General features: G+C 40.9%; 1 protein-coding gene across 7 annotated transcripts in view; it reads left to right on the top strand.

Moving 5' to 3' along the window:
• PPP2R5C (protein phosphatase 2 regulatory subunit B'gamma) overlaps window positions 1–17,327 on the top strand; it is a gene marked incomplete at its 3' end in the record, with an annotated part of 131,638 nt that overhangs the window by 33,521 nt on the left and 80,790 nt on the right. For 3 of the 7 annotated variants that reach the window (XM_079701350.1, XM_079701351.1, XM_079701353.1), the window contains exon 1: window positions 6,017–6,542. The exons of 3 other annotated variants lie outside the window; for them this stretch is intronic. In XM_079701350.1, the coding sequence (XP_079557476.1) occupies window positions 6,449–6,542 (94 nt within the window). In that variant the 5' untranslated portion in view covers window positions 6,017–6,448. Of the gene's footprint in view, window positions 1–6,016; window positions 6,543–17,327 lie in introns of those variants that run through there. One more of the 7 variants, XM_079701354.1, reaches the window with a different exon arrangement.

Below are 17,327 nucleotides of genomic sequence, written 5' to 3' on the forward strand. Positions count from 1 at the left end.
AATGGATTCTTCAAGACGGGAGTCAACATCCTGTAATTTGTTGGTTCAGTTTGTCATGCCTAGTTTAGGCTAATTTTTGTTTGTGTGTTTTTACATACTTGATCTCATTTATGCATCACCATAAATCTTTTGCATCATATTTCCTGGGTTCCCATCACAGCCCTTTCTCTGTTCTTAGCCTGTGCCTGAGAGGCAGCATTCACTAAGGGATTCTCTCTGCTGTAACTTAATCTACATGTCTTTTTTTTAATTGTTACTTTTAATTTTCATCAAAGTATTGTGTGCTTATTTTAGCAATACTGAACAATATAGAGAAGTTTCAGAAAGAAGAACTACCCATAACCACAACACTCCACGGTGACTACTGTTGATATTTTGAGAGTGTTCCTTTTTATAATCATACTATTTCGGAAAAATTATACACTGCCCTTCTCACGTATATTTTTACTTTACAAATTCATAAATATTTTTGATGGATGTATAATATTTCACTGTGTGGGATAATCCCTTTGACATTAAGGTTGTTTCTGGTATTTTAGAATCATAAATAAAAATGTGATGCTCTCAAAAAGAATAAAATACTTAGAATTAACATAGGAGGTGAAAGACTTGTATGCTGAAAACTACAAAACATTGCTGAAAGACATTAAAGAAGACACCAGTAAATGGAAAGCCAATGTGTGTTCACGTATTCGAAGACTTAATATCGTTAAAACATCAGTACTGCCCAAAGAGATCTTCAGATTCAATACAATCTCTGTCAAAATCCTCCAGAGATAGAAAAATTCATCCTACAACTCACGTGGAATCTCCGGGGACCCTGTATAACCAAAGCAATCTTGGAAAAGAAGAACAAAATCCTTACATTTCCTGATTTCAAAACTTACTGCAAAGCTGCAGTAATCGAATCAGTGTGGTACTGGCGTAAAAACAAACACATACACCAATAGAGTAGAAGAGAGCCAAGAAATAAACCGTCACAGGTATGGTCAAATGGTTTTCAACAAGGGTGCCACCCACTCTGGGAAAAGGACAGTCTGTTCAACAAATGGCGCTGGAAAATATGGATATCCACATGCAAAAGAATGAACTTGGACCCTTACTTTACACCAAACACAAAAATTAACTCAAAGTGGATCAAAGACCTTATAGGAAAACATAGAGGAAAAGCTTCATGATGATAGATTTATCAATGATTTTTTAGCTATGACACCAAAGCACAGGCACAAAAAGCAAAAGCATATAAATTCGACCACATCAAAATTTAAAACTTCTGTGCAGCGAAGGACACAATCAACAAAGTGAAAAGGCAACCCACAAAATGGGAAGAACTATTCGGAGATCATCTATCTGATAAGGGATTAACATCCAGAATTTATAAAGGACTCCTACAGCTAAACAAGAAAACAAGACGTTTAAAACAATGTGCAAAGGGGGACTTCCCTGCTATCGCAGTGTTTAAGAATCCGTCTGCCAATGCAGGGGACACGGGTTTGAGCCCTGGCCCGGGAAGATCCCACATGCTGCGGAGCAACTAAGCCCCTGTGCCACAACTACTGAGCCTGCGCTGTAGAGCCTGCAAGCCACAACTACTGAGCCTGCGTGCCTGGAGCCTGTGCTCCGCAACAAGAGAAGCCACCACAATGAGAAGCCGGCACACCTCAACGAAGAGTAGCCCCTGCTCGCCGCAACTAGAGAAAGCCCGCAGGCAGCAACGAAGACCCAACGCAGCCAAAAATTAATTAATTAATTAATTAAAAATAATAATAATCCGCCTGCCAGTGCAGGGGACACGGATTTGATCCCTGGTCCGGGAAGACCCCACATGCCACAGAGCAACTAAGCCCATGAGCCACAACTCCTGAGCCCGCATGCTGCAACTGCTGAAGCCCACGCGCCTAGAGCCCGTGCTCTGCAACAAGAGAAGCCACCGCAGTGAGAAGCCCGTGCACCGCAATGAAGAGTAGCCCCTGCTCACTGCAACTAGAGAAAGACCGCGTGCAGCAATGAAGACCCAATGCAGCCAAAAAAAAAAAAAGTGCAAGGACTTGACATTTCTCCAAAGAAGATATACAAATGGACAGTAAGCACATGAAAACACGATTAACATCACTAATCATTAGGAAAATGCAAATCAAAACCTCAGTGAGATACCACTTAACACCCACTAGGATGGCTACTATCAAAAAACAGAAAATAGCAAGTGTTGGTGAGGATATGGAGAAATTGGAACCCTTGTGCACTGCTGGTGGGAATGTAAAATGATGCTACCACTATGGAAAACAGCATGGCAGTTCCCCAAAAAACTAAAAATAGAATTACCGTACTTTGCACTTTTGGGAATACCCAAAAGAATTGGAAGCAGAGACTTAAATAGATATTTATATATTCATATTACAGCAGCATTATTCACAATAGCCAAAAGGCAGAAATGGCCCAAGTGTCTATCAAGTGATGGATAGAACAAAATGTGGTGTACCCCTATAATAGAATATTATCCAGTCTTAAAAAAGGAAGAAATTCTGACACATGCTACTACATGGCTGAACCTTAAGGACACTTACGCTGAGTGAAGTAATTCAGTCACAGAAGGACAAAAACTGCATGATTCCATTTGTATCAGGTACCCAGAGTAGTCACATTCATAGAGACAGAAAGTAGAATGGTGGTGGCCAGGGGCTGAGAGGAAGAGGATGGGGAGGAAGTGTGTAATGGGGACAGACTGCTTGTTTGGCAAGATGAAACGAGTTCTGAGGATGGATGGTGGTCATGGTAGCACAACAATGTGAATGTACTTATGCCACTTAGAGCTGTACACTTAAAAATGATTAAGATGGTAAATTTTATATTATGTATACTTTAGCACAGTTTTTTTTGTTTTTTTAAATTAATTTATTTATTTTTGTCTGCGTTTGGGTCTTCATTGCTGCGCATGGGCTTTCTCTACTCGCAGTGAGTGGGGGCTGCTCTTCCTTGCGGTGCGCAGGCTTCTCATTGTGGTGGCTTCTCTTGTTGTGGAGCAGGGGCTCTAGGCACACGGGCTCAGTAGTTGTGGCTCGTGGGCTCTAGAGCACAGTCTCAGTAGTTGTGGCACACGGGCTTAGTTGCTCCGCGGCATGTGGGATCTTCCCAGACCAGGGCTCGAACCCGTGTCCCCTGCGTTGGCAGGCGGATTCTTAACCACTGCGCCACCAGGGAAGTCCCAGCACAGTTTTTTAAATAAATATTTTTTAAAATGTGATGCTCACTCATGGCTACTAAATTTTTGGAATGGACCCCAAAAAGTTAAATTACATAAACAAAGGATCTTTACATATTGCCAAATTATTTTCCAAAAGGATCAGAACAATTTATAGATTTGTTGGCAAGGTTACAACATGCCTTTACCAGTATTAATTATAATTTTTAAAATTATTGCTGATTTGATAGGTGAAGAAATACTTTTTTCATACAATTATTGAGCAGTTATAGTTCTTTTGTAAACTGATCATTTGAACACTGAGGTCTCAGTGTTTTTCTAATTAATCACAGTATATTATTAATCTCTTGTAATTATAGCATTTATACTTCCTTTTGATTTTTGGAGGGAACATACAGAAATTTGTAAATTTTTTAATGTGAGGAATATCCCCTCAGGGTTTTCCAGTGTTTTTTAATCGTCCTTTTCTGGCTTGAGAATTGATATACTCATTTCCCTTTTCTTCTCAAAGCTGTGGGGGATTTGTGGGGGGTATGATTTGACTTTTTAAAAATTTAACTGTGTTTGTTTTTTTATTTAACCCATCTCAGATTTTATTTTGGTAAGACTTAAATTGACTTCTGCCCACATATAGCCAACCAGTTGTCTGAATAATCCTCCCCTTTCCGTGGATTTGAGCTTCCTTACTTATCCGAATATTACATTTGTACAACTACACTCACTGTTTTGGGAGCTGTTGCTGTCTGTTCCAAGACCTGTCTCTTAAGCCCACATCACACTGTCCTTAGTTCATAAGCTTTATAGTTGGTAGGACCAGCCTTTCTCATAAGAAGTGTTCTCATTCTTCATGCTTTTAATTTTTCCAAGTGAACTTGAGCATTATTTTGTCAGATACCCAGAAAAATAAGGAGACTCCTCTGAATTTTGAATGGAATTGCTTTAAAACTATAAATCAATTTGGGGAAGTATTGACATCAGCTTATTTATAGTATGTATGCTTCCAGTCCCGAAACACACCTTATCTTTATTTGTTCAAGTCTTTTATTTTTTCCTCCATATTATTTATCTGCTTGTTTGCTTATTTATATTTTAGAGTATGTTTCATCGGTGATTTCCAGATCACAGACTTTGAGTCCTTTAAAGAACTACTTTATATGCATAAGGCTTCAAAACAGCATGGGGGAAAATCACTAATAAAGTTGAGATCCTTTGATCTGAGATCATTAGGAAAAATACATCAACAAGTGTCTTCACTTTTTCTTTGACTTTAACCTGTATATTTTATACAAAGCGTCTAGGAGTCTTTCCCTGTTATTTCTGCATTCCACTCAACAGCACAATCTTAGGACAGGCACATTTCCCCATCGCATCTCATATGAAGTATTAAACTGTTTGAGAACAGGTCCCTCTCTTTTTAAAGTAAGATCTACAGTAAACATCTGCTTCCTGACCCCTCACAAAGCCCCCTGCAAGCCTCGATCCTTAATGCCGAGTTCATCTGGCACCACTTCCTGGGTGAGGAGGTGATAGTTCTGGGAGAGCCATCCTTGCGCATCTGATGCACCCAGAGGGTCAGCAGCCAGAACCTCAGTTCACAGTACCTGACTCGGAACACAGGCTGTTCAGACAGCAGAGGAGCCAGGCAGGTGGGAGGCCCATCACATGACACCCACTCCCCATTGCTTGTTATAATTTAATTCATGGCCACCTTTGGAATCCAGCAGCATCCTTCAGCTCTGCGGAGGGGGGCAGGGGTAGGATTTGGTTTGCTTTCATTTATTTTCTTAATGGCTACTGATACACATAGTAAAATCTACCTTCTTACTAGTGTAGGGGAACTTAATAAGCACCCCCGAATGATTGTAGCAGTTCATTTGCTCATTGAAATGTGTTGAGTGCCAGCCCACAGATGTAACTGCTAACCCCAGTCCATTTCAGGTGTTTCTTACTGTTGTGAATTATGTTTAGAAACCAAAGGGCTTTTTGGTTCTTGTTCACAAGCTGGGAAAGGGGTGGGGGGGGAGGGGCGTTGTGTGAGAATTTATGAAAAGAGAAGACATGGTTTGGACAAACTCAGTTGTGTGTGTGTGTGAAGGAGTGAGGCATTTTTTTCAGTTCTGCCTGGCAAAGAGGTTTTTCTCATAGCTTATTCATTTTCATTTGGAGCTAGTAATAGCACTTCTTTTGGTAGGGAATCATCTCTCCAGCACACACGTACACCCCCTCCCCAGGCCAGGATACTCCAATTCAGAAATGATGTCCTTCTTCAGCTTTTTACATTAACCTTTTTTGAAGATAGGAAACTAAGATCTGAATAATAGCTTTTAATATTAGCGCCATTTTTTTTAAAAAGTGAAATATCTTTTTTTAATTAAAAATATAAAAAATTAAATAAAAGTGGTATGTTGACATCTTTAAGATACAAAAATAAACACTTGCATTCTATTTTATGACTTTAACTTTCACAGCCAGGTGGTATAAATAACTTTAACTTACAGCACTTTCTAGCTATTAAATTTAAAGAAGCTTTCATTTTTCATATAATTTTTTAACTGAATTTTTCCAATAAAAAAATTAGATCCCGAGAAAACCAATGTTTGAAGATTATTAATTCATAACTTGGTAGTAGGAAAGGTTGAACAAGAGTCCAAACTGATGAATTGGGATTGTGTAATATTTGAATAGCCAATTTGCTTTAAAAAAAAAAAAAAACTAGGTTGCCAAAAATGATAGATATTTAAAGTAATTAGAATAGAAAATAGGAGGTGGCCAGGTGGGTATAAGGTACCAGTGAATTGGGGGTACCAGTTAGAGAAATGCTAAAATTTAAAGTTCATGTAGACACACATGCACACTTGTGGGTTTTTTTTTTTTTTTTTTTTTTTTGGTAGCTCTCTCAGAATCATGTGTTTATAGTCTGGCCAGGGTTGTGGCCTCAGTCCTGCCCCTTAAGAAATGGGATCTTTGCCTAAAAGTTATTGAGAAATGAAGACTGCAGAAAGCCAAAAAATGTCCAGGCTTTTCATGCACACTGACAGCCAAACAGAATGCTCTTTCCATTTGCAGTTTTTTTAGTGTCATTTTAAGTTGCAGCTTCCGGCCAATCAGCGAGCCCCGTGCCTGCTGACATCACGAACCAGCCAGTTCCCTCCAGCTGCAGAGAGCTTCAGTTTGTCTTTTTTTTTTAAACTAAAATGGAGGCTGGTTTCTTGCCTTAAGGAGTACATTGCCTTTCCCGCTGAAGTCTAGATGTTGACATGTAATAAAGCGGGCAGCAGGATGGTGGTGGATGCGGCCAACTCCAATGGGCCTTTCCAGCCTGTGGCCCTTCTCCATATTCGAGGTAAGTTATTGTGTGTTTCACTGAAACGGAACCTTCTGTGGTTAGTTAATAAATGGCTATTGTGCTTCAGATAAGAAAAGCAGGAAGTCCTTTCTAGCAGAATTCACCCCGTTTTGCGGCAGACCTAACCAGAGGAGGCTGGGTGTGTCACTGCAATTTGGCATTTTACGAACTACTCACAGAATTTGAGTCTTGAGAGAGGCCTTGCATGCATAGTTCAAAGCTGGTTTTTCTGCTTTCTGCTCGCTCTCCCATCCCCCTTTCAGAGCCGTGCTGATGTCAAAGGATGTGAAGTCACTGCCCGGGGAAGGCATTGGGCGGGGGTAGGAAGGAGAGGCGGGCGGCACGCCTGGCCAAGTTGTCCGTGCGCAGAGTTTCTGTTGCATCTGTGTTGCTTAACACTCCGAAGGTTTCACCAGGACACACCTCTGAATTAACGATGAATTGCAGTCAGAAAATATGCAGAAATGATTAGAAAAGAACTTCCTTTAAAAGGATTGTTTTCGTTCTTGCCCTGGAGCCGAAAAGAGAAATAGACTCGTGCTTTGAAATACTGGAATCCATCGTGGGTCATAATTTCTGAGCTGTTAGCGTTTTTATTGAATAGTAGGAGATACTTTGCACTTAAATAGGCTTTGTATTGACATTTGCCTTTAAATATTTAAATGGCAACAAGTTTTCGATGAGTGTATAGATCACTTTTAATAATTACAGTTTGCCACTTGTAGTTTATACCAAATTGGGGTTCAGAATTTAGCTTAAAAACACAATTAGCATAGTAATTAATAATTATATTAAAATACAGGTATCAGGATAATCATATACTTTTCCTTAGCATTTAAAAGTATTATACAAATTTTTTGTTCATAATTGGGTGAAATAGAAAATGAATGTTAAGCTTCATCATATCACTTTAAAATTTATACAGTATCACAGCTCTGTCCCTAACAGAACAGTTCTAACTGTCAGAATCTCCTTTAAGGACCCATGTCAAGGAAGCGTGGGGGCAGGATCTCTAGGTGACTAATAGTCTGTATGACTAAAATGCCAGACAAGATTTTTCAGATCCTAGGGTGTACGCAGATAAAGGAGATAAAACCACATGAATACCCAGTCTGTTGGAATAAAATGGGTGTTGCTTTTCTCTCCAAACCCTCTTGAAAGAAGCTGGTGGAAATTAATGTCCACAGTGACCAACCTGTAGGTCACATTGTTTTGTAGTGCACCCAGGAAAGAGCAAATGTTGACCACAGATAGCACTCAGGTATTTTAGTTGCAGGAGCCAAATGGGCAAAAACAAAATGTAATTGTGTTTCGATTTAAGTTCTTAAACGGTGACTGACTAGCAAAAAGAAAATTTTATAGCATATAAAATGTGTATTTTGATACTTTTAAGGTATCTTCTTATAAATAACAGATTGTTTTAGTTTGAGTTTTCTCATTTCATTAAACACTTAATGTACTAGTCATTTTTTGAACTATGACTTTATTCTGAAATGGAATCGTTGGATTTTATATCTTATACCACATTGTTGTTGTTGTTTTTAATTCCAAGACTTTACTGTGACCAGTTTGAATTTTTTTGCTGTTGGTTGAGTGGTTGGTTGCTGTCTAATTGTGAAGGGAAAAAGTAGTGAAGTGTATTAACCTAAAAGAGACTTGAGATTTTAAGAAGGGGTAACCTTTAGGGCCTAAAACTAAATTCTGGGTCAAACAGTGAACTAGCTAAAACTTGAACGCTTGATTTACTCATAAGGACTTTTTAGAGCAAGCATGTTAATGTGTGGTTTAGCAAATTTTATTTTGTTTATATTGGCTTTTAGAGTCTTGATCAATTTAATATCCACTTAGCATCTCCTCTGTGTGTCCAGTGCTGAGGGTCCCCGCCCCAGAGGAATGGATGGTTTAGTGGGAGACCCACACAGGGACCCTGATACAGGAGGGGCACAGGAAGAGCTGACTCTGGGCAGGTGCTTGGAGAGAGAGCAGGGGCTGATGTAATCATGATGCTGGGAAGGGGAGGGGGCCACACTGAGGCTTACCACCGACTCAGGGTGCATTTAGAGAAGAAGGATCTTCCACACAGAGGTAAAATAACCAGCCCAAGGTCACTCAACCTATAAGTGGTAGGGCCAGAATCCAAACCAAGGCAGTTAAACAAACCAAGGCAGTTGTTTTGTTTTGTTTGGAATCTTTTTAAAAAAAGAAAAAAGAAAAAAAAAATTTTTATTTTAAAAATAGAAATTTTGGCTGTTTGTAGAACCTTTTGCCACTGGATTATAATAGCGGGTTTTTTCCCAGTGTCTTAGCAACATCCGTCTGTTTCAGTGGCCTCTGGCATATGACAGTTTTTGTGCCTAGGGTTCATTTCTTCATTCATTTTACAAATATTTGTCAAGTCGCTACCACCACGTGCCAAGCAGGTTCCTAATTCGGAATATGAAGCAAGCACTGTGGCCCAGCTTTCAGAGTTTACAGTCCCCTGGATGTGGGGCAGTCAAGTAAACAAATCAGTCAATACGATCACTAAACTGATTAGTAGTCCCAATTGGTTTGATATTTATCTCCTATTACATAGTCTAGAGTTTGCAGTTAATATAGTGAATTAGCATATCCTAAAAACTCAAAGTGTGACAGGAACATATTGCTGAAAAGTCTAAACTTTTCTGTTTGTAGAAGGAGAAGGCGTCACCTGGAGGAACTTGATGGCTGTAAATTTAGCTTGATGACTTAAATCCTGTACTTCCAGGGCTGTCCGAGAGAACTGTCTGCGATGGTGGGAATGTTCTCTGTGCTGTCCACTACAGTGGCCCCTGGTCACATGTGACTGTTGAGCCCTTAAAATGTGGCTACTGCACCTGAGAAACTGAATTTTTCATTTTATTTCATTTTAGTTATTTTAAATTTAAATAGACATGTGTCTAGTGGCTGCTGTATTGGACAGCACAGTTCTAGACTGGGATCAAGAGACTTTTTCAGAAAAGGCTGGAAAGTAAATATTTTTGGCTGAGAAAGCAGCCATAGATGGGCATGACTGTGTTCCAGTAAAGCTTCATTTACAAAAACAGGTGGCTGACCAGACTTGGCCCGTGGGACATAGTTTGCCCACCCCTGTTCTAGACTATTCCTTGAATTTTAATTGCCTGTTAAGTATAGTAAAATATATTTCACTTCCAGAGCCAGGTTTAAGGCAAGAATAGCCAAGCCAAAAAAGATGTTAATGGGCAGAGAGGAAGAGTGCGACCTCCATCCTATGCCAGCTGGCTTTTATTCTGGCCTCAAGACAGTTGTTAACTGCTCCGATCTTGTAGTCAGTTGGTGAGTCCTGTCTCTGAAAGACTGAGGAGTAACCTCGGCCTGGTGGGGAGCTGGAGAGCAAATTATTCCCTGTGTAAACCCATTTTTCCTGGGGAATGGAAGTCTGATCATAGAAGAGTTTGTTTTCTCACAAGTATTCCTGAGTCGCCAATTCAATGAAAGTCTTTACCTTTCCAAAAAAATTTAGAAAAGAACGAGCAGGGGGCAGTGTAGGGTGTCAAACCCTAAGGCTTCCTTTCCCGCTGCAGCCTGTCTGATGACTTAGCCAGCGCTGCTAAGCCCACCTGTGCACATGCACGTAGGTTCCCAGGTGTGGGACACTCCTGCGTGATTAAAGTCAGTGAATGTTGTGAGGATGGATGCCTAGCACTGTCCTCATTCCCAGAACTTAGGAAGGAAAAATGTCATTGACGACCCAAAACAAAGACCCCTCAAGAGATCAAACCGGTGATTCTTTCTCTCCGAATAGTGTACCAGCCCAACTCAAGGTGTTTACTTCGCTAACATCTGTGTGTTGTGTAGCTGTCGCTCTCTATGAGGTGGCTTTTTAGAAGTACACCTTTAAAGCTACCTGGAGTGAGCCTGTGTGAAGTTGTTCTCTCTTGTTGCTCCTGCCAGTGAGGAAGGAAACCAGTGTAACAAATAACTCTCTGGGGGGTGCATGTCTGTGTTAAAGCCTGCACACCTTTTGTTAATTAGTCTTCCCTGAACTGATCATGACTCCTGCCTTGCAGCAAAAGCTAAACTCCTAGAACTTTTTCATTGAAAGATGTTAATTGTGTGAAAGAATGAGACAAAAGTAAAGAAGCAAGGTTAGTAGTCAAGAAAAGGGTGTGTGTTTTTGAATCTAGGAAAGGACCGTGTCTTCGAAGGCACAGAGGTTTGGGGTATACCCTCCTCTACTTCCATACATCAGGTAGCACTGCAAGGCGGCTCTCCTCCGATCCGACGGTGACCTGCCGGATGTGACGCGCTTTTGTGCACACCGCCTGACTTGTTCCTCCCAGCATTCCTGCCCGGGAGGTTGGCTGGACGCGTCCTAGTAGTCACTCCTCCCCAAGGTTACCAGCCTGTAAGGCCAAGTCCAGGGCCCGGGCCCCTGCCCCTGTGTCAGCTACATGTCCCCAAGCCGCTGCTGGTGGCCGTCCCAGAAGGAAAGGCAGCCACGTATGTCATCTTCTGGTATTATCTTTTTGGCCTTTTTTGGAGCCCCAGCTAAAGCTGGGCTGCAGTCTTTGGGGAGGCTCTGGATTTCCAGGTGATAAGATGGGACAAAGCACCTTCTGTCGGCCCAGCTCCTGGCCACGCGGAGCATCCCAGACCAGAGGCCGGAGCAGGCAAGACCTCTTTCTCCCACATCTGCTTCCAGACAAGGCCCACCTCACCTCCTCTTCCCTGTCAGATGGGAAAAGTACCACCAGGGATGCGGAGAACTCCAAAACTGGGGTAGTTTCTCTCACTAATGTACTCAAGGGAAAGTCTTTCTTATTAATCTTGGAAAGACATGGCTAAAGTGCACAAGGACAAACTACTACAGCAAGAAAAATTTGTTTTTGTTTTAGGCCCTTGAATTATTCATAAATCAAAAACCCCTCTAGTTAAAAAGAAAAACTAGAGAGAGGTAACAGTCAAATATAGTGAGTGAATCTGTATCAGATCTGTGTTCTAAAAACAAAACAAAGTAAAATCAAGCCTGCAGAAGACATTGGTCGAGTAAAGAGCGATGTGGGACGCTATGGAATTACTATTAGTTTTAAAGGGATTGTGATTTGTAGGCACTGTCCTCATTCTTAGGAATTGCAGACGGAGGTACTTAGGGGTGAACTATCATGATCTCTGCAACTTACTTCAAATAACAGAGAAAAATAAATGTAAAGCAAATATGCTAATATGCGAACAATTGGTGAATCTGGGGAAGTGGGTATACAGGTGTACACGTTGAATACAAGTATTCAGCTTCTGCGTAGGTTTAAACTTTTTCGTAATGTTTGAGAGAAATGTCTTTAAAATGTTCTGCTTTAGAAAAAATGTGCAAAGGACATGTAATTACTTAGAAATTGTTTCCTAAATAGTGAGCAGTAGTCTTTTATATTCAAGTTTTGGCTTTTCCTGTGTTTTTCTTTTTACTGCATTGCTGACAAATTAGTGGCCATCAGTGAAATAATCAGGCGGGGGCTTGGTCATCCCAGGTGGGGTGAGGTTGAGACCCTGTAGCCCAGTGCATTATTGGTGGCCTCCTGCAGCCAGCACGGTCCCCTCGTTGCTGACTTGTAGTGGCTGCACAGACAGCTGTACCATCTTACCGAATGGTGTTTTGGGGATGTACACCTTTTTTTGATGTTTATTGGCATTTTTATTGGACTTTTAAAACATAACAGTTTACGGCACGCTCTTAGGTAAAAGCAAGGTTCCCTCTGAACTTGAGAGGCAGGGTGCTTAGTGGTTAAGCGTGGGGGGTCTGAAGCCACAGGGCTGGGGTCGGATCCCTGCTCCCACCCCACCACTGGTTAGCCGAGCTGTCTTGGGCAAGCTAACTCACTTCTCTGCTTGGAAATGGGAATGAAATGGGGATAAAAGGACCTACCTCTCTGTATTTTTATGAGGGTTAGTTAAATGAGTGAGTACGTATAAAACGCTTAAAATGGTGCCGGCGTGTTGTCAGACGATGGGACGTGTTAGTGGTTGCTGTGGTTGTCGTCTCTTTTCTAGGTCATTGTGGTAATTCAGAGCCCAGCATCTTAACCACAACTTATTTTATTTTTCCGCTGCTGTATTACCTGTATTTGTGCATCTTGAAGCTCATCTGTCTCTGTCTCTGTCTGCTCTCTCCCTCTCCCATTTACCAAGCCTCTCTTCTTGCAATTTGCTCGTCATTTCACCACCTGGAAGAAATCAGTATCATTGATGATCCTGGAGTGTGCACTGTGTTCTGCTTGTAGACTGTGTGTAAAATTACCTAGTAAGGTGATCCAGAGTCTCTCTAGTCAGAGTGTACTTACTGATCCCCTTTCAGACTTTTCACTCTCAGGGATCTAGTCTGTTAATAAGAAATCAGCATTTAATACATTCCTCTCCTCACCCCATTTTTAACTCTTTTGAAGAAAAGTGTTTTCGCATAAGATTCATGAGGAATTCTACTTTTAGAAGTTAGAGGTTTTATCTGTGATTACTCCCACATAGGGTGACTTCACTTGTCATTTCCCCTTAGTTGTATTTAAATGCAGATGTTGCTTTCTGATGCTTTAGCAGTTGGACTTCCAGAAGTTTACTGTCAAATTGTCAAACCCCATTACATTAAACTCCTGAATTCCTTTTCTGTGTTGGGGTTTTTAAATTAAGGTAGAATTTGGTGGGACTTCCCCGGTGGTCCAGCGGTTAAGACTGCGCTTCCAATGCAGGGGGTGCCGGTTCGGTCCCTGGTCAGGGAACTAAGCTCCCACATGCTGCACGGTGTGGCCAAAAAAAAAGATAGTATTTGAACTAAGTGGGATCCAAACTATAACCTTATACCTTATTGTTTCAAGTTTTAATATTGTGATATTTTTAATAGAGCTTGAGCTGTTATACCTGTTTGATTAGGTTTTTCAGTCTCTGCTTTGTCGTTGATGTGTGTGAACTTCTTGTATTACATTTGGATTTTTATCTGCTGGCTGTGTTATTCACCAACAATGTGTTCTAATTATGGTATTTTTATTTATAAAGTTGTGAAAATAGTAATGTTTCACTCTAGGGAGCAAGCCTAGTTTTCCTAAATTGCTGGTCCTTTATTCTTGGTAGGCTTCGAGGAGGAAGAAATGGGGCGGGGGTTGTCTGTGTATGTTTGCATTTGTAGATCATTTTGGTACATATACAACTAGAAGTTTTTTTCACCTTCAGGTAGTAGGCCAGGCTTCTCTAGGGGTGGTATATGATAACCTTGTTTTCACAACTCTGAAGCTGTGACGGTATCCTCAGCGCTTCCATAGGGCAGTGTTTATAGGTGCGGTCATTGGGCCCCTGGAGTCCCTGAGATACTTTCAAGGGATCTGCAAGGTCAAAACTGTCTTCCCAAGAACGCGAAGGCCTTTTTTGCCTCTTTCACCGTGTGGCCGTTCGCCCTGATGGTGCAAAGGCAGTGGTGGGTAGAACAGCTCCTTGCTTGGAGTGCGCAGTGGTGTCCAGCTAGAAACCAGCGTGTGCTCCACCACGCCACACCAGTCGGACCTAAGACTATCCTTGATGAAGCATGAAATGTTAGGGTTAGTAAATCTCAGCCCCTGCAAACACACCTTTTAATAACATTTTGTGGAGGACATGCATAGTTCACACAGAGCCCTCGGGCACACTGCAGTATGGTGACGGTCTCTAGGAACATTGCACAGTCGTGTGAGTTGCAGGCTGAGCCACTTTTTTCAGGAACATCATTTTTATTCAATACTTGAAAGAACAAAAGACAGACAGCTTGGGTTAGTAAGACCTGAATATTTCACGTTTGCTTTCTCAAAAAGGAATGAAGGAAGCCTGTCAATTCGGGGGAAACAGCAGTGACACTATTTGTTGCCCATGATAAAATTCAAACTTGCAAGCAAAAATTTGAATTTTGGAAAACTTGTATCCGCCAGCGTGAGCTTGACAGCTCCCGGTGCTGACGACTCCTGGTGATATTAACAAACAGGGCTTCTTGATGTGAACGATGGAAGATCTGCATGACTGCATGCCAGCACATTCAGCGATGCTGCAGACATGCATGGGCAGGAGAGACATTGAAAGTGCAGGACACATCTCAGGGTTTGATGTCACTGAAACATCATCCATCAATATGCCTCCAGATTCCACGGTGCAACTGATCTTTAAGAAACTACCACTTGTTGAATGTTAGCATAGAATCAAAGAAGAATATCCACCATTTTTTTTATAAAGCCATTGAAATACCTCCCTTTTTCAACTAAATATGTCTGTGAAGGCTGGGCTTCTTTTCATATACTTCAACCAAAATACCATATCAAACAGATTGAATACAGAAGCAGAAATGCAGGTCTACCTGTCTTTTAAGTCAGACTTTAAAGAAATAGGCAGAAATATAAAACAGTGTCATTCTTCCTGCTGTTTTTTAAATGAAGTTATCCTCAAAATGATATTTATGTTAGCACGAAATGAGCCTATTCCTCTTATCTTAAATGAATTAATAAGTAAATGTTTTAAACATTCTCTAATCTGGTCAGTATCAGTAGGTAGAACCCACGTGACCTACGCTCTTTAGGGTCCTCCAGACTTTTTTAGAAGACATGATCCTGACACCAAAAAAACTGAAGACCCTTGGCCTAGGAAAGCTCTCTCGCATGAGCTAGATGTGACCCTGACCCTGTTTTTTACCAAGCCTCTGTATTTTTTCTCTTCCTACCTCAAAAAAAAAGCTTCCCAGATTAACTAGTCAGCTAGTAATGTAAACAGGTCTCTCAGGCCGCAGTGGGAGGTGATAACTCCACCCAGCGCGTGGGCAGTGGAGTCACCCCAGGACCCAGGGCCTCGGGGCCTCTCTTTTGGCCTTAGTCAGCTTCCATTTATCTTTTTAATCTTTTTAAAAAATCCATATGTGAATATAGCCACTTTGAAATTTTTTTTTAATTACGAATAAAACGAAAATTCTCCCTAGCTTTATCCCCAGAATCAGTCTCCTATCTTTCCTGGCATCTCAGAGCAAATTGTTTGGAGTTTGCTGTATATCATTCCACATCTCTGTCTGCGTGTGCGTATGTTCACATTAAATAATGTAAATGTGGATTTATTTATTCACTGAAAGTATACAGTATTTTTTTTCCTTTTTTTTTTTTTTGACACGCAGTGTTCCCGGACCAGGGATTGAACCCAGGCCCTCGGCAGTGAAAACGCAGAGTCCTAACCACTGGACCGCCAGGGAATTCCCTGGTTTTTTATTTCTTAAGAAAAAAAGTTGACATGATAGCAGTTTTAGAAAACTAAACCTCTTACAAGGTCTTAGCATCTTGACAGCTTTCTAAAATAATTGGTGATGTTCAGAGCTAGTGTTACATTATATATTATCCTGAATTGTACTATGTATACATACATTACATAAACTCTAAGTGTGGTCTTCTGCGTCTTTCTGCTCATTTGCTTTAAACTCTCTTGGTGGACATCTGGGAGGAGGCAGTAGCTAGTGGAGCACCTGCCCCGTGCCTGGGCCATCCCAGGGACCATCACAGACACTTAATACCCACAGCCGAGTGGGAAAGAAGCTCTGTGCTCGTTCTACAGACATCAAAAATGAATGTCCACGAGCAGCCCTGACCAGATAGTGAGTGACAAGGCCTGAAGAAACCTTGCACTGTTTGACTAGAACTTGGACCACTTCTGCCACACCAAGCTGCAGGAAATGTGGACAGTTCTGTGCTTGAGGCCTGGTCCCGGGGAGACGTCTTACTTGAGAGAACATGGATGACCCTCCTTGCCTGCTTTTTAGAATATTTTACTAGATGTTGAAAACATTGGGATTTTGTCAATTTAGTGACCCCCCCTCCCCTTCCTAAATTAGATCTAATCATACCAGAATCGAGCTATCGGACTCAAGGCTAAGGCCTAACAGTGTCACCGGGCCACTGGTGTCCTTGACTGTCTCCATACCTTCCTGAGTTGCGAATGCATTATATTTTTAAATGCATTTGATTAAATTACTTATTTTCAAGGGAATTGAAAGAAAGGATTCAAATTCCAGCCTACTGTCCCTGAGGACAAAAGTACAGAATAAGAATGAGCAGATTCCTTCTTTTCTCTTATCCTTAGTTAAGAGAAATGCTATGCTGGTAGAAAACTTGAGTGACTGTCCAATGAGTGAGGGTTTTTTTTAAGACTTTAATAAATTCAGAAACTTTTTTCTTTGCAATAAAGTCACAAATGACATTATATTGAAGAGGTGTTATTAATCTTAAACAAAGGTTAACTTAAGTTTACACTTTAAGCCAAAGTTAAACTTGTGATGTCCTGAAAGTTTTTGCTTATCTTCTTCCTCTCTGCCTACTTCTTCCCCTTAAGCACTCCTTTGTTATTTTGTCTCATTTATTCTCCAGAGGAGGCCATCAGATATTTAAACTGACCTTTTCTAAGGCATGTAAACTTTCTTGGGTTGACTTTTCTTATTCAAATAGTACAGTATCAGTGCATATGAATTCTGGATTTTTCACTTCTAAGTGTTGTGCATCAGTTCAATGTAAACTTTCAAAGTTTTAATCTTGAATTTTTGCATTTAATTTGGTATGAGTTGCAGTTATCAGTATCCAATTAAATAAACGTAGACTGCCCTATCTACGTAGATGGGAAAATATCTTTTGGGGGGTATGCGTGTGCATATGCACGCACATGTGTTTCTGTAAAACCAAATACCAACTTATAAAAAACAGTTCAGTCTCCAGTCTTGTTGTTTAGTATATAGGCTTAATCATTTGCTTATTTGAGCCTTTCCTCTATTTTAAAAAA

This window comes from Hyperoodon ampullatus (assembly GCF_949752795.1).
Source record: "Hyperoodon ampullatus genome assembly, chromosome: 3".
In the NCBI taxonomy this organism is placed as follows: Eukaryota; Metazoa; Chordata; class Mammalia; order Artiodactyla; family Ziphiidae; genus Hyperoodon; species Hyperoodon ampullatus.